Genomic DNA, 18501 nt, shown 5'->3' on the forward strand with positions numbered 1-18501 from the left:
ATTGCTATTTACATTTCCAAGCCACTAGGAATAAAACTAGACAGAGGGGGAAAATAAACAGAATAAAATACAAGTTTAATGTAATTTGCCTTTTATCAGATTGTGCTCCAGTGTGGACACACGGATGACAGGGACTAATGAAAGGAAGAAAAAGAACTCAGGATACTAATGAGTGAGCACGACTTTTTTGCAGATAGATTGGAAAAGTAGGGAAAAGGACAGGCTGGATGATATGAGAAAACTGTGACTCAGAGAAATCATCCTGCCAGATTGACCCCAGCTTCATGCCCTTGTGCCCCTTCACTGTCTGAGCGTACAGTAGAGAGGTCAGAGGACAGAACTTTCTCTGCAAAGCTGCCACTTCCACTCTAGTTTGTTTTCCCCACAAAAAGATTCCCCTTTACCCCTGAGTACTCATTAGTTATTGGTTGTGGCATTTCACTTGGAAATCTCTGGGTATAGTAAACTTAGGTGTGTGTGAATGGATATCACAGGGCTAAAAGGGTTAGTATGGGAAACAAGACAAATTAATCCAGAAGTGCACAGTACACTGACAAATGATAATGGTAAATTCTGAGATAGATAATACCATGGAATTAAAAGTCAACACAGGGCTTCCCTGGTGGCACAGTGGTGAGAGTCCGCCTCCCGATGCAGGGGACGCGGGTTCGTGCCCCGGTCCGGGAGGATCCCACATGCCGCGGAGCGGCTGGGCCCGTGAGCCATGGCCGCTGAGGCTGCGTGTCCTGAGCCCGTGCTCCGCAACGGGAGAGGCCACAACAGTGAGGGGCCCGCGTACCAAAAAAAAAAAAAAAAAAAGTCAACACAAAGACATTAACGTTAGTACGGTGCAAGTTACTTTAGATCCATGCAACTTGCAAGGAAAACAAACTGGTCATTAATTCATTCAAATTTTATTTACTGAGTGAGGGAGAAGAACCTTGTCTTCCAAGTTTAAGGTCTAGTTAACATAAATCAAAAGTCCACTGGACTTTTAACAAAATAATTTGTGTAAACGGTTAGGTCTTTTAATTCATAAACCATTTCATTTCTTTTTTTTTTTTTTTGTGGTACGCGGGCCTCTCACTGTTCTGGCCTCTCCCGCTGCGGAGCACAGGCTCCGGACGCGCAGGCTCAGCGGCCATGGCTCACGGGCCCAGCGCTCCGCGGCATGTGGGATCTTCCCGGACCGGGGCATGAACCCATGTCCCCTGCATCGGCAGGCGGACCCTCAACCACTGCGCCACCAGGGAAGCCCCAACCATTTCATTTCTTAAAACATATCTATCAATAGGACATTCTTGCATATTTCTTTCACACTTTCATGTGTGAATTTCAGGACTAAGTGATTCTTTTACTTAGCATTAGAACATATTCTTGAGAAAAGAACTCTGCATATTGTCATTTTTAAAAAATATATGTGAATATACAGTTTATGTTGGGGAGTGACTGTGTAAATTCAACGCTGCTCAAATGGTGTAGGACCCAATTAAAGTTTATGTCCAAGGCCCCAAGGTCCTGGGAACCCTAATTACATCCTTGCCATATATCACAGTGAAAAATCCTCTCGTTGGGAAGTAAGTCTTTAAAATTACACAAGAAAATAAAAATAAATGATTCAAGTTTTCTACTTTTTAAAATCTCAGTATTATGTTAAAAAGACAACAGAGAAGCCAGTAAAGTGACAGGTAATGAAAACAGTAACATTTATGAGGTATTTATTAAAAATTATAAAAACACAAATCTCTCTCAAACCAGAATCGCATCTCTTGCTTTGTTCTATGTAGTTTTCTTCTATCTCCCTATAAATCCCATTACATATTTCAAGAAATCATCTTATCCATTTAAATAAAAACATCAAAGGACTTGGTTAATTTTCCAACAGGATTAATAAATTTGAATAGAATAATTTCAGTCATATGATTGTCTGCTCATGACCAGCGGTTTTAAATTAGTTTATTAAGTAATTTAGACACTTTTCTTTGTAAAGGTTGCCTGATTTAGTACATCCCCATATGCCTCCACACGTGCTAACACTACCAGGTTATCTTCAATCTAGCTGCCATTATGGGAGTAGCTGCCAACTTTCAACCAACTGAAGAGAATAATGAATCAGCTTCAAGTTGGCTCATATGTAAACTTCTACTGCTCCCAGCTAAAACAGGGGCCAATTTCAACTGTAAAGAAAATTAATTAAAAAGATTTCACCTCCACTGTTTGAGAAACATGGCACCATGAACACCACTGAACTAACAGCTTAAAAGCATGCAGCTTTATGTAAAATCCCATAGTGTGGATTTCAGTCTTAAATGCTGTAGGTTGTTTTAAAGATTGGATGTTTTGAGGAAACAGATCAGGAAATGCCTCGTCCCTAAATTCATAACATGAATATTTGAGAAGCCTCACACTGCTGGAGAAAAAAAATAAATAAATGAGACTCTTGTTTGTTAAAGGTTCATTACAAAAAAGACTTCAAAGGCTTCAGAGGAAAAAAGATGCAAATGAAAAGGGCCACATTTATACTCCTTCTAAAAAACAGAAGGAGTGAGCACCAGACACACCATTTTAAGTGAGAGCCATTGTATGAATTTAGTGTTAGGCATAAAGTAGGGCAATGTGGTAATATCAGACCCTCTTTCTAAGAATGACAATACTGTATTAAATTTTAATAAACACTGAACAAAACAATTTTATGCTGGATCAGTTACCCAGACTAGTGGTTCTATAGAAACCCCTGAAACTTTGGTGTTTCCAAGAATCATGAATCTATTTGGCATAAAGCTATGCTAGTTTTTATAGGGAAAAGTAAGCAAATGTCAGAGCAGAAGAGTGCTTAAAATATTTCATTTATTTCTAAATGTCCATCATAGTTGGAAATTATTCACTGGATAGATGAACTTCCCTGAGAGGACAGGAAAACTTTTCCACTAGAGAGTAAAGTTAGATTATAGAGTCCTGACAAGATTGAGGCTATACTATTCTTTACAAGCAACAGGATAGATGGGACAAAACATACAAATTTTTGGTTCTGATGAACTCTCTAAAACTATATAGAGTACAGTTAATTTTTTTAAAATCACCTGGAGATGCTAACTGGCTAGACTCATATTCTCCAATCCCAGTGAGTCACGGCACCTGAAACTGAAATTGTGGATGGACGGGTGGGATAGGCTGTCTTCTCCAGGCATCTCTAATTTCCTCTCCAGGGATCTCTGATATTTCCAGTGCTGGAAATACTGGCGATCCCTAGGTAGGTTCTGGAGCCTTCCACACAGTTGGGATAGTTTTAGAAAAGTCACATGGATGCCACAGTGTAATTCAGAATCCAAAGAAAGAATAATGAGCTTAGTACTATTTTCTAATACTTTGATGGTATCATCTTTTGACCCCTATTTAGCTCATGGATGCTGTTGAAACTGTTCAAAATGCAACAGATTTAAAAGGTCCATCTTTGGAGTAACATAAAAGGCTAAAACTTGTTGGGAAATTGTTGCCCAGTTAAGTAGCCACATTAATTTCCCAAACAACTGAGTCAGCACTCACCCAAATGGAGGTAAAAGGAGCTGTTGATTCCTTAACCTCACTGAATCACATTAACACAACTATTTGGAAAGTGTTCTAGTCCATTCTGCACAACAGGCTGCACGTCTACACTCGGCAAAATCTTGTGCAACAGGTGTGGACTGTGTGCATTATTTGCTACTGCTCTAGTAAGCAAAAGGCAAGAAATTTCACAGGTGTCACCAATTATTTGCAATTCTGAAAACATGCTATTCACCAGCACCAGCGTGCCCCAAAGGACTCTCTTACATCAGACAAGTTTACCTATAACAAGCTAGAATAAATGCAAAGGAGGGATACAGGCCAACAACAGACATCTAATGTAAAAATTCTTATTCTCTAGCCTTGCTCTCAGTTCTGTTCAAGATCAGGAAGTATTAGAGATCCATCATTATTCTGTTTTCAACTCTGAAAGTTGTATATACTTAACGATTATAATTATGAAATCTTAGAATAAATATATTTTCTATTCACTGATTTGAATATTCGAACAATTAGCTGTATTTGCTTGAATGCACACCAAGTGTCTTTATTTCTGGTAGTTAGGATAATCAAGAAATGCCTGGAGGTGAAAAAAAAAAATTAGACACGTAAAGGGAAGATGAGGAAGGAAGGAGAAAGTAAACAGAAGAAGAAAAAGACTTTTAAAAGATCTGTATGTAGTCAGGATAAGTGACTAATTGAAGGTGGAAAAAATAATTGCTTACAATTTGTATAAAGCAATTATATCCACGTAGTACTTGGTACAAAGGTACATAATTATAAACAAGAAGATGGAAATAAAGAGTTGCATTTTAATTTAGAAAAACAACAGAGGAAAAGATTATGGGAAAAAATTATGGAAAGTAGAAAGACCCAGGCCACAAATATGCCAAGATAAATGACACAGCCCCAGTGGGGAGAACAGTGCCCCAGACGAGAATGTTCTGTATGACCTTGGCCAGCATTATTTCCTGCCTTTTATAATCACAAAAGGCATTCAACGTTTGGTGATGATGAGAAGTAGGATTTTGAAGAATATAATTATAGGCTGCAAGTGTTTTCTGTGGAAGCAAAATTATCATTCATGTCTGAGATTGTGTAAATGTGCCTTAATTTTGGTCAATGGCAATTTGAACTTTTTAAAAAAACAGAATCCCAAAATCTCCTTATAAATCCCATTCTGCAAGAAAACCACAAGGATAAGTGTGTAAAAGCAAAGACATTCCCAGATACTCTTCAAAAAATGGTATCTCAGAGAAAATTATCTCTTTTGTAGTGACATGATTTGACCTATCTCCACGTCAAAATCAGTTGACAACTTCAAAAAGCCACATTAAAGGAGATTTAAGCAGAGCACAGCTAAAGCAGTTTTCATCTACTAGGTCAGGTACAGAAATGATCACAATGCACATTACCTTAGCAAGACTGGCAACTGTACACAAATCAATGGGGTGCGATGCACAGATGGAAGGTGGATAAAACTGAGGGGCAAGAAGAAACCACATCAAGGGTGTCTAAGGAAAACTTAAAGGCTTTGAAAGCTTCCAAAGTCCCACCTCTCTCTGGTACCTTTAATTGTGGCTACCATAAGTGCATTTTTGCCACATGCTTTTAAAAGAAAAAAGGAGATGGTTATTTCTTAAATGCTAACAGACTTACTTGTCTTTCAGAAAATCCACTACTCTTTTGAAGTCAGCCACGCAGTATTCTCTTTTCATTTCCATGAGCACAGTGTCAGAGGCAGACTGGACTGGTATGTGCAGAAAGGCATAGACTCGGGGGTGATTAAGGATTTTTGCCATTTCCTTGAAAAAGATGGAAGGAGAAAACAATCACTGTAACAAAGCAGAGAATGGTTTCCCTCAGATCAATTCTCACGAGTACAAGCAAATACACACAGCTGAAAACGGACCAATCTTCTAGGCTCCCCGAGTGAAAGTCCACCGGCATCACTCTAGGGTGACATCTGGGAATTTAACATGACTTTCGGAGGATTTCACAGAAGTGTTATTTCCTCACGGTCATTGCCTCTCTTAGGTGACGAAACAGACATAAAGTCATGTAATGCCTAGAGAGTAAAAAAGATTTTTGCATACTTCAAAATAAACACCACTCCTCCCTTCCCTCAAAGCAGTGTTATATATTCTGCCCTGTTACATTAGCAGCAGAAGCAGCAACATTTAAGGCAAACGGTCAAAGCTGTAGAATCCTGTATGCTTGAATAAAGTTCCCAAATTTAGGGCAAGTCAACACTTTTTTTTTTTTTAACGCTGAAGGAGAAAAAGAAATCTGTTAACTCACCTGTTTCTTTTCTAGCTAGTTAGCAAACACTTATTTTTGAGTATCTACTATGCAAAAGGCAGAGTATCAGACAATGAAGCCAACCAGTTCACCAATGGTCACCTACTGCTATCTACCTTTAAGCTGCGGAGTTCCAAAGAAGAGAAATAAGGAAAGAGCAGAAAGAAGAATCTGTCTTGCAAAGTTAAAGAGAGCAAGTTTAAGTGAAACAAATTAGGAAATTCAGAGATTGTTCTAAATTCCTCCAAGGATACAAAGTGGGTAGAAAAAAGAGTGGTAAAAGGAAAACGGTGGTAAGGAAACCATTTATGTGAGCAAAAAGAAAAATGTGACTAATTTATGGCCCATCAATGGGTTGGGAGAGAAGAAGGAAGGAGAAAAAGAGGGGGGAGGGGAAAAGGGGGGAGAAGAGAGAGAACACTAAAGGTCCAATAGAGATAAACATGTCAAGAAAGGAACTGCTCTTTAATAACTTGCATGTGTCCAGTGAGTTTTAGTTTTCAGAGTACTGTACCGTACTTTCACAAAGTACTGTACCACACTTTCACATCTGTCATCTCGTTTTATCATTAGAACAGTATTTTGAAGGATCTTATGGAGTCGAAGAGCCACCTAATTCCATACAGTCACCTCTCAGCTATTCAGGGCTCAGTCACGCATGTGTATCACCCATACCCTTCATTCCTTCATTTTCTTTCCGTTGACTATAATATTAGTATTTTGACCAAAGTGGAAGAATAGAGTGACAAACTCAAACTAACCATCTTCTTAGGAGCAGCTTAGTTGGTTTAAAAAATCCTTCTAAGAGATTCAAATAACCAAATGATGCTACTCATGGATATCCTTTATTGACCTTCTCTTCCAGGAATTAATAGGGATATACCTTGTTATATACAGATTACTAAATTGGAACTGAAGTTCAAGAATTTCTTATTTAGCAGCAAAATAACTGGCTAACACACCATCTGAAGATTTCCTTCACAAAAGTGTTCCTTTTCTTGGCTGGGTATTTAGTTAGAAGGCTCTTCATCTCCTTACTCAACACCTTCCATGTATAATAAGGCTGTGGGATACAGGGCAACATTTATCACTACCTACTCTACAATAAATATGTTGTCCTCCTGCTAGATTCTCTGTCTTTCAGGTTTTTCACACTTGAATATCAAGATTCTTGAACAGTGTGAGAAAAACAAATTATACAAAAATATCTGTTTTCTAAAGGCGCAGGACTCAGCTTTAGTTAACTTTCAACATACATACTGTGGTAAAAAAAAATGACACCTCAACAAATAACACAATTTGTGAAATGAAATTTTACTCTCAATCTCTGTGCCTTGGTTTTCTCATCTGGAGAATGGAGATAGTGGTAATACCCACCTCACTGGGCTACAAGGCCGTTGTAAAAATAAAATAAGATAATCCAGTAGGTGCTTATATGTTGGCTCTCAATACATAAATTATCTAACATTCTTCTTCCCTGGAGAGTATTGAAAGTTCATGGTAACACGTTTTCATACACACGAATGGGACTTTATCAATAAACAGAATAGCTTTTCAACAAGGCAGTTTCCTTACCTAGTAAGTGAAGGAGAGATAACTTGTACTGACTTGCAAAATCTAAATTTGAAAGGGGTTCCCAGTAAACATGACCCAGGGCCAGAAAGGGTGCAGTTTCTGTTGGAAACGCTCAGGGTGGCCTTGTCCTATAAACAGGATACTGCACTAGATGAAGCACTGCCCTATTATAGTATGACAATTTTCAAATTAAAATGTTAATAGCAAACAAGTAGGATAAATTTGGTGGGTGTTTCCCCTTTGGCTCAAAATTAGATTTCCCGCTAGTAATCACCTTCAGCTTCATACTACAGACTTTGCAACTTTGTAACAGCAGGCACCAGCACACAAAATAAAAATAAACTTGCCCCTTATTTAAAGTCTGTATTTCTTCTACTAAAAGAATCACGACTTAACATAGATTAATGTACCCCAAAGAGACAAAGTACATATTTTTTCTTTTGTTTTTCCTTTGATCCCTCTTCTTAGCACTGTTGGTTAAGAGTAACCTTTGGGCTACTTCCCCTTTCAAAATTCTTCTCTATTTTTAAGGTTCAGCTTAGAGTTACAGATTCTCTGGTGCAAGAGATGACTTCCTCCTCTGTGATTCCTCAGCAACCTGTTCCTGGTGTTACCAAAATATCTCCTTGGTTCTACTTTGCAACATGGGTCATGCATCTCCAGATGGAAGATGGACAAGGGCTGCGATTATGTTTGACTCCTCTCTGGATCTCTGCAATGGCTAGGACTGTGCTGAGTACACCGCCAAACATATAAACGCAGATCTGAGTCAAAACTACATCAAGATACAAAGAGAGATTTAAAATATAATTGCTCTTTGATAGGAAGACAAATTTTCAATTAGCTCCATTTGGTTACCATTTATTTGGTAAATGAGCACATATTCAGGCAGGTAAACAAGCAGATAGTCAGCCTGTTTTAATTTTAGAACAGTGAAAAATTATATATGAATATGTAAGTAAATAAATATCTAAGAAAAGATCAAATTTTTTTATAGGTAGCCCCACCATGGGTTATAATTCTAAGTCTCTTGGAGCCTTGGATTGGAATTACAATGTACATTCTTACGGAAATAATTTATAAATGGTGTGCCCAAGAACAGCAGCCATGAGCACCCCTAAGCTCAGAGCTGGGTAAGAGAGTCTGAGTAGACAGGCAAGTATGTGTGCAGACATGTGTGCACACAGGCCTGTGCAGGTCTGTGTGTGCATGCAGGCACATGTGTGTGTTTTAAGGAGCCCTGGTAGCAACTAGCATAGAAATAGTATCTATTTTAATATATGGTCATTTTTTATTTAAGGGTTGATGTACCAAGGCTGCTTAAAATAGATGGTGACTATTTCATAGGTAAAGACCAGAGAATGTCTAACAGATCAACAAAACAGTATTTCTACCTGGTGTTTTCACATGGGGTTTTCCTATTACAAATTGGTGTTCATCTCACTATTTGTGATTTTTTAATGAACTTAAAAAGCAAAGAAAAAATACTGAATGAAAACAGGCTTAATTTTAAAAAGCAATTTATGTATGGTGCATTTTTAAAAGAAATGTTAAGTTTCACTTTTATTGCCCAGCAGTCATCAAATTCATCATCATATTCTACCTGGTTTTGAATATATATACTACCAGCTGAACAAAGTCACTCAGTGTATATTAATGCTTGCATTCAGATGTCTCTGCATTCACAGTGAAAGCCCTCTCAGATTATAGCTTTGTTAGGAAGTATTGTATCTGCATACTTAAAATGCTAAACTTTATGTAACATCGCTATGTTTTTTTTTCAGCTAATCTAAGATATATGTTGAAGCAAGAAAATACCTCAAAAAAAAAAAAAAAGACAAACTATACCATTTATCCTTAGGCATGAAAAGATAGCTATTTAACATATAATTCACATACCATACCATTCACTCATAAAATGTATGCAATTAAATGTTTTTTAGTATATTCACAAAATGGTGCAGTTTGCCTGGAAATTTCTTGTTTACCACTCAAAATTAAACTCCATTTGGGGTGGAACTTTCTGTGGCCCATACAACACTTAATTTCTTCATCCCCTGTTCTACTTTTGTAATTGATATACAATTCCATTCCAGTATTTATTGAAAACTGGTTAAGAAAAAGGACTCAGCAGTCTGACAGGCTTAGGTTCTACATTTAGTTATTTCATTTACTGCTCTTCACTGGGGACAAATTATTTAAATGTCTCCGAATGTTCATTTTCTTCATTCATAAAATGACCATGTATCAGCAGGATGCATTAGGTTATGCTGTATAGCATACGATCTCAAAAATCTCACTGGCTGAGCCCGCGCGCCACAACTACTGAAGCCTGCGCGCTGAAACTACTGAGCCCGCGTGCTGCAACTACTGAAGCCCGTGCTCCGCAACAAAGAGAAGCCACTGCAGTGAAAAGCCTGCACACCGCAAGGAAGAGTAGCCCCCGCTCGCGACAACTAGAGAAAGCCCGCGTGCAGCAACGAACACTCAATGCAGCCAAAAATAAATTTAAAAATTAAAAAAAAAATCTCCGTGGCTTATAACAACAAAAATGTAATTCTTCTTCATGCTACATATCTTTCATGGACTGGCTAATAAAGCTTTGCTCAAGTTGTTTCCACTTGCAAACTGTGAATGTGGAAGAGGGGGAGGAAAAGAGAATCATTGGCTTAAACCTTCTTCCCGCATTTCACTGGTTGTTGCAAGTCACACACCTGCTCCTGAGCTTAACTAGGCAGATATTCTCACGCTCCCACGGAGAGGGAAAGCAGAATATTTGGTAAATGGTGGTACGATCTACCATAGAGATAATAAAAATACCTGCACTGTGGAGGGAGGAGTCAGATGAGATACATAAAGTATCGATACTCAGTCGAGTGCCGGACACAAGTGAGTGCTTCCCCATCCAAGGAGGCAGTTGTGTTTACATGTTTGTTTATAAAATGCAAAGGAGGTTACTGCTTCTTTGCATCCCCATCCCAGAAACACAGTTTTCTGTTTAATAAATACTTGTTTGGCTGCATCATTTCACATACCAAGCAACCATAACTAGAGCAGTGAAATCACCAGAACATTGTTTCGACTCTGTACCGCGTGATGTGCAAAACGAAAGTTAGCATCATTTGGGATAATCAGACCATAAACAAGTAAGAGTTAAATATTTCTAAATAAATCTTTAATATCTGCCTTCCCATTGGGTTCTTTAATTATTTACGTCATATTTGGGAGAAGCCAATAGAATTTGTCTGAGTTGAACACTCAGTCTAACTGGGTTGCATGTATTATCCCCATTAAATTGATCAGGTATTGATTTGTTCTTTTAGTGTCTGGTAGACATGGTCTTTTTTTTAATGGAAAAAAGGGCAACTATATTTTAAATATATATATATATTATATATATATATACATAAACATATATACTTTATATATACATAATTTTTAACATACACCAATGCATGTTATAGTGTTTGAATCACAACAGATTTTATTGTTAGCTTTCTTGTCTATTTTATTTTAAAATTAATACAGTAAAATTGACTTTTTTCTATGTGTTCAGTTTCATGAATTTTAACATAGGTGTAGATTCACGTAACCATCACAACAATCCAGATACAAGAACTCTTGATTTCTTGGCATTAGCAGAGCAGAATAATAATTTAAAAATAAAACACTGATAATATCAGATGAACATAAATGTGTGTATAATTACAACTCTTAGCATTTTGACATTAGTATTAATGTATATTCTTATCTTCATAATGTGAAGTCTGATTATTGACTCTGACACTAAGATGAGTGGTAATGGTAAAGGGGGACTGAAGTCCTTTTAACATTTCTATGAAAGCTAATTAGAACAGATGTTTTGTCTCAACTTATTTTAATGCAAATATTGAAAATGTTAACTCTGCAGTTTAGAAGTGAATTTCCTGTTATAATTAAGTTATAGATCAAATATAAATTAGAATCTGTTCACAATATCCACTCCTTTTCATTTGGGATATAAGGATTGGAAGTGTTCTCCACTTGTGCTCCCTTGTTCACTTTCTGATGCTATTAATGATAATTTATTTTTAGATGGCTGAAAGTAAATGTAGGTGCTGGTAATTGACTTAGTGGCTGTTACAGTGTCATTAATGAAATAATGGATGAAATATGACTCTGATCTTATTTTAGCTTGACCTATATGACCTTTGGAGCATTGAAGGTGACTCCTAGGAAATAGGATTTCCTAGAACACAGGCACTGATGTTTGACCTTTAGCTAGAATTCTTTGTAGGATTTACTCTAAAATAACCATTTTGATTAATCAACTGGGTTATCCAATCATTCATTCATTCAACTGTAATTTAACTGTTTAAGCACCAGGCATTAAGCAAGGAAATGGAGAGATAGAGAAAAACACTGTATACTCTTGGGGTATGAGCATGCATGGTAAAATTGTAGGACAGGGAAATAAGAGCTATTGAAGTCTGTACAGTGTGCTCTGCCATTGAGAGTAAAACTACCTAAAAAAGAGATATTTAAAATAACATAACATTGCTACAACAGGGATGAACTTTGAAAACATTATACTAAGTGAAATCAGCCAGACACAAAAGGACAAATACTGCATGATCTCACTTACAAGAGGTACCTAGAATAGTCACATTCATGGAGACAAGTGGGGGAGAGAGGCATGGGGAGTTTATTGTTTACTGGGCACAGTTTGGGACAATGAAAAAGCTCTAGAGATGGATAGTGGTGACGGGTGCATAATACTGTGAATGTACTTTACGTCCCTGAACTGTACACTCAAAAATAGTCAACAGGTAACACACATAAGACATAAGGCTGTATATCTTGTAAAATGATCCAGTAACCTGTCATATCAGTTCTGCTTCTTTCAGTCTAATAATATCAATTATATCTTTAAAAGTACATTTGGGAAAAATAAGGAGTACACTTGGGGACCACTTAATTGATTCTCTACCTATTTACTCTTTTATCAAATATACCAACTGTAACATTATTTGTTGAAATCACTTTAAAGAGAGAATTGTTTGTTTGAGGGTTGGACTCACAGATCTTATAGGCTGAACCTGTTACATACTTCTAAAATAAAGATGCATATGGTAATTAGTGTACATAAAATAATGAAAAACACTGTTCTTTTTAAAAATGAATGTTTTTCTGTATTATAAAGGTAATATATATTCATTTTTAAAGTTTTGGAAAAACAAAAATAGAAAGAGAAAAATAAATCATAGTTAAAGCAATACTGTCACTACCATCTTGAAACAATTATATTATAAAATTATATTTGATACCATTTGGTGGGCTTGGAGAAAGTAAAATGATTTTCAAAGAACAAAATATTAAGTCAATAATATTTCTTAACAATATATCATTCAGTGTGAGCTCAATTTCTTCAAAAATGAAAGAAGTAAACCTTTCTTCTAAGCAGGGTTCAAATCACCTAGGCATTTATACTCAAGGGGCTCATTCCACATTAGCATAACAGGAGAGAGAAATGTGAATATGAAAACAACAAACAAAGGAGAATCAGAGATAAGAATCAGCAAAAATGCCTTAGAATCATTCCTGAAGAAGTTATTACCATTTGAGTAACTCTGTCCCTGGAGCTATGAAGAGAGAGTAAAAAAAATAAATAGACCTGAAAGAAATTTCTTTGTTCAAAAACAAAAACAAAAATGAGAATGAAAGTAAAAGGAGAAAAGAGGTATGAGCAATTCTTTCCCAATTCCCAAATTTATTGTAATGTAAGGGAATTCTTAAAAACATGGGCCAGAAGAAGTCATTTAATTGGAATGATTATTAGAGGGAAGAAGAAAGCCCTCAGCACTCTCCAAATCACAATACTATCAAGTGGTACAGCAGCAGCAGTAACAGTAATAATAGTGATAAGCACCCTTATGTGCTAGACATTTTGCTGATTCACAATGAAACCTGCAGAGCTCTGGCGGGGCCTTCCTGGGTATAAAAGTCCCTCTGTGACCCCCACTTCTTGTTTGTAGAAAAAAGGCTTTAGTCCCCTAAGCCTCCCCCAAATTCCAAAGAGCAAACTCAAGTAGTTACTAATTATGGAAGTGAGAGAATGCAGAAACAAAGGAAAAGCAGTCAAGCAAGAAAACTAGTAAGAGCTTAAACAACAGTTTAAGGATAAAACAGAGTCCTCGTTCCTCCTCAAGGGATATACATAACAATTTGACACAAATCTTTGAGTTGTTCTGCAGAAACTAAGACCCACAGCCAGGTGGAGGCTGGTGATTACATGCTGATCGCAAGCAGTAGGCCCCTGACTGGCTGGAACCAGAAGGCTGATAATGAAGATTCCCAGAACATCACCCTGTTACCTCACCACCAACCAATCAGAGAGAAGTCCATGAGCTGCAAACCTCACCCCAAATGCTGCCTTTAAAAATCCTTCCCTGAAAGCCATCAGGGAGTTCAGGTCTTTTGAGCATGAGCTGCCCATTCTCCTTGCTTGGCACCCTGCAACGAACGCTGTACTTTCCTTCATCCCTGATGCCAGGAGACTGGCTTTGTTGCCAATCAGGCGAGCAAGTCCAAGTTCAGCTCGGTAACAACACTCATTATCTCCTTTAAATTTCGGAACAAACCTAGAGAGTAGTTTTACTGAATCTAACACTCAGGGAAGTTACAACCTTGTCCAAGGCACAGTGGTACAACTGGAGTGTAAATACAGTCACCCTGACTCTCAAAAGTTACCAACCCCCAAACATGTCTCTTTTCCATATGGATTATTTTGAGCTAAAGGCCATTGAGAACCAGCAGACTCAGGAAAAGGTCTAAAAACGGGCCTTTGTTTTCCTTTTGTAAAAGGAATTTCTATTTATAAATTTTCCATCTTTTTTTTTGGCTGCATTGGGTCTTCGTTGCTGCTTGTGGGCTTTCTCTAGTTGCGGCGAGCAGGGGCTACTCTTCTTTGCGGTGCACTTGCTTCTCATTGCTGTGGCTTCTCTTGTTGCAAACGTGGGCTCTAGGTGCATGGCTTCAGTTGTTGTGGCACAGGGGCTCAGTAGTTGTGGCTCACGGGCTCTAGAGTGCAGGCTCAGTAGTTGTGGCACACGGGCTTAGCTGCTCCGTGGCATGTGGGATCTTCCCAGACCAGGGCTTGAACCCGTGTTCCCTGCATTGGCAGGCAGACTCTTAACCACTGTGCCACCAGGGCAGTCCCGAATTTTCCATTTTTAAAGGTAGAAACTTTGGGGAAAAAAGATGTAAATATGGAAATTCCATACTAGGAAGAAGAGAACAAAATTTTAACAATTCCTATCAATGGTGAAGACAAGACTTAAATATGCATAACAAACCTTTCTAAACAATCCCTGTTTAGCATACTTTTCCTGGTCACCTTCCCATAACTAGTCTTCCTCACTCAGAACTACAAATCCGTTTTTCTTTGGTTTTAGCATAAGATGGTATATAAACCCAAGTTCTAAACACCCTTTGGGGTTACTGACTGCTGGGTGCTTCCATGCATATGAGCAGGAAGCACATGTTAATAACCTTATGTTTTTCTCTGTTTATCTATCTTTGGCTAGTCTAACTTACAGAAACCCACCTGGAGAACCTACGAAAGGTAGAGGAAAAGATTTTTTACCTTCCTTTGATGGATGCCATTCCATCAAAATGTGTTTCACAAATGTGTCCTCCCTAAATCTAAAATCATTCCTGAGGAACGGCACTAATTAATTCACATGACAGTGTTAACTAACAATAAGTCATTTCTGGGAGCAGGGCTTGAAATAAGCAGTGGAGAACTGTCACTCCAAAACAAGACCAAAATAAAATCAAAGAGTTTAAAATTTTCAGTTTGCAAAATTCTCCTTATGTCTGATTTATTAGAAATGTGTGGATTTTTCCCAAATGTCTCAAAATGCATGAATTAAATGCTTCTTATTACATTAGTTGAAATTAAAATATAATAAATTAATAGGATCTTTGCACTCTTGTTACTGAACAATATGGAATTTGAGGTCAAATGGATAAATGGGTATATAATTTTTATAAAGCAACAAAGAGGGGCCTATTTCTTCCTTGTTCTACTTTAATTGTTTTCACTTGGCAAAACTGGCTTCACGTGTCAGTTCTTTAATTGGCTCTGAAATGAAAGCATTTCCAGTTACTGCATGGTGGGCTAGCTTGTCTAAGAACACCTATAGTCAGAATATTTGCTGAGATTTGAATCTGCTGCTCTTTTAAGCACTGTCGTTCCAAAGTTACAGGATCAGATAGCTTGTAGAGACTATAAAGAAAGATCAGGAAAAACTTCCATGTGATGAGCCAAATTTACCTGTTAAGACTTGAGCTATTTTTTAAATGTTGTTATTTTTTAATCAAATGGAAGTTAAAATCCTATGCAATTAAAATAGATTTCTTCAGATTAGAGAGGGAAATGAAGATTTTTATTTTCTGTCAAAGTCTGTAGCCTCTACAAATATAGAAATCTGATGTACCTTAGTGCCTAAGGTTATAGAAGCAATCATTTGATACATAAGTATTTTCAGATCTTAAATGTTGCCATTTTTATAGGATTAAAGTACTTTTTTTTACAAAAGATAGAGCAGGGCTTGAACTTCATCTTTCCAGTGATCAAATGTTATATATATTGTTAATATATTATGTTTACCTGGCTTCAAAACTAGATAAAGATGGGTCTAAATAACAATGATTAAAGAGATATAAGATACCATGTTACATACTAAGTATCTCCTTCTGTCTTAGGTGAGAAAAAGGATTTCTAAATCAAGTACTCTGTCTTTTTTAATATTTCAAAATTAGCTAGAGATCAAGAATCTAGAAGACAGACAGGAAAAAAGAGAACTATGTCCAAGAGAGTTTAACAACATGTGCAAACCCTGAAATGAATGTCGGTGGAAAGTGATGGCACCAGCAACAGTTCTCCACAGAACGTTCAGATCACTTCCTTTGTCCCATCCTCAAAGGACTCTAAATAATCTCTCCACAGAATTACCTAAATGGGCACAGTTCAGATAGGAGATCTAGAAAGAGCTGGGATTACTGTGAAGTAAGAAGAATATTTTATTCTGAACAAATAATACTCAGTGTCTCTCCAGAAACGGTGTCAAGAAGTGGGAGAACACAGCCCGTATGAAGAAATTTCTCCCAAGAGGCTGCCCTGAGTAAATGAAATGTCTTCAGCTGAGTGAAAGGAAGACAGGAAAATCCAATCCCTTAGTGGTTTAAGGATTATACATTAAAACTACTCATTAAAAATTGAAAACAAATGGGATACTCCCATCTGGGTGTTTATTTTCCCCTTAATAAACTATTGAATGACTTTCCCAAGCACTGATTATATATATGACGTTTAAAAATGAACTCACTGTGGATAAATGGATAAAGGAAATGTGGCGTATGTATACAATGGTATACGTATTATTCAGACCAAAAAAAGAAGGAAATCCTGCCATTTGTGACAACTTGGATGGACCTTGAGGGCGTTATGCTACGTGAAATAAATAAATCAGACAGAAAAAGACAAATGCTGTATGATCTCACTTACATGTGAAATTTAAAAAAAAAAAAAGAAAAAGAATTCATAGATACAGAGAACAGATTGGTGGTTGCCTATTCTTATCACTTATTGTGATCATTTCACAATACATACAAATATCAAATCATTATGGTGTATACCTGAAACTAAGTTGTATGTCAATTATAGCTCAATTAAAAAAAAAAATGAAAGCAGTATATCCTTGCCAAAGCATTACAATCTTTTCCTGATCAGTTTTAAAACCTCTGAATTTCTCACCTTCATCCATTATACCCCATTAGTTGCTATGTGTTTCTTCTACTACTCAACCCTCAGAATTCTCTGATATTTGGCCATATCTACCTCCTGAGCATAACTTCGCACTGTCCAGGTCACACAACTTCTTTCTTACAAACTATAGTGTAAATTGGCCCTTGAAATGGGCACAGAGTATTCCTGGAGGGAAACAAACTAGCAGACAAGGGTCATTTAAAAATGAATTCATGTCCAGGTCTTTAATTTCCATTTGTACTTTTTCATAAAACCGATTTATCTGTGGTCAAGGCTTCACGCGGGGTGTCCTTTCACACCTCCCTCTCACATTTACTGAACACCTTCAGGTCACCAAGTAGGGACTTGTGAAGCTGCCTTTTTCAAAACAACATAACGAGCTCCCACGGCTGCCACCCTCAACATCCATTTCATTAGAAGCAGAATTTATAATAAATTTATACATTTATGCTTAAGAAGTATTTATACTGTTTTTGATGAATTGTGTACTACTACTAATCTAATGACAATTCGATAAAAAGTGTTTTTTAGAAAATATTTAGAGCCTTGCGGTCATAATGTTTTAATTTATATATACATTTTGATAGAGAAAAGGGTGGTAAAAAGGGTGGTAGAGTGATCAATAGATGACTTTCAAGCTTAAAAATATATTAGATAGAATTCTGTAGAGAAAATGGAAATTCAAATTCTGGGAAAAAAGAGGATGATGTAAATTCTCCTATTTTTTAATATTTATTTGAATACATTTGAGAGAGTGATATAATAATTTTATTTTACAATTCCATATTTAAAATATACCAGAGGTTACCTCTTCTGCAGCTATTTAAACTTAGCATGAAAAAAATTCAATGTCAATCAGAAAATGTATGAGGTGGCACATGATTTTAGAAAATTATTTTGGGGTAACACCAAGCAGAAGTTTCAATACCACTCACAGGTCTGCAAAACCAAGTCCCAACATCTTAGTCTGGCATTCTGCCCTCTTTCCAATCTCATCTTCCCTGATAGCTTTTCTCTTTTCCTCCAACATATACCAACTCCCAGGGAGCACACCTCCACCTGAAAGAGACCTATAGCGTTTTGCCTGGGACATGCTCTAGACTTTTCACCCTTGTTTAAATGTCAACCTCAGCCTAGAACGCAACTCCCCACTTCCAAGCTATTCCTGCCTACCCAAAACTATCCACACCTCGTGTATCAATTCCTCCTGTGTTTCCCAATGTATACAAAGAACTAATCATCTCTTTTCAATTTTCATTTAAAGCGCTTTG

At 37.0% G+C, this 18501-nt stretch overlaps 1 protein-coding gene across 2 annotated transcripts in view; it reads right to left on the reverse strand.

The window, feature by feature from the left end:
- Positions 1-18501, reverse strand: part of CDKAL1 (CDK5 regulatory subunit associated protein 1 like 1) — a 649098-nt gene that overhangs the window by 231948 nt on the left and 398649 nt on the right. For both annotated transcript variants that reach the window (XM_060164267.1, XM_060164266.1), the window contains one exon: positions 5203-5348. In XM_060164267.1, coding sequence (XP_060020250.1) covers positions 5203-5348 — 146 coding nt within the window. The remainder of the gene's footprint in view (positions 1-5202; positions 5349-18501) is intronic.

Source organism: Lagenorhynchus albirostris, chromosome 10 (assembly GCF_949774975.1).
Source record: "Lagenorhynchus albirostris chromosome 10, mLagAlb1.1, whole genome shotgun sequence".
NCBI lineage: Eukaryota > Metazoa > Chordata > Mammalia > Artiodactyla > Delphinidae > Lagenorhynchus > Lagenorhynchus albirostris.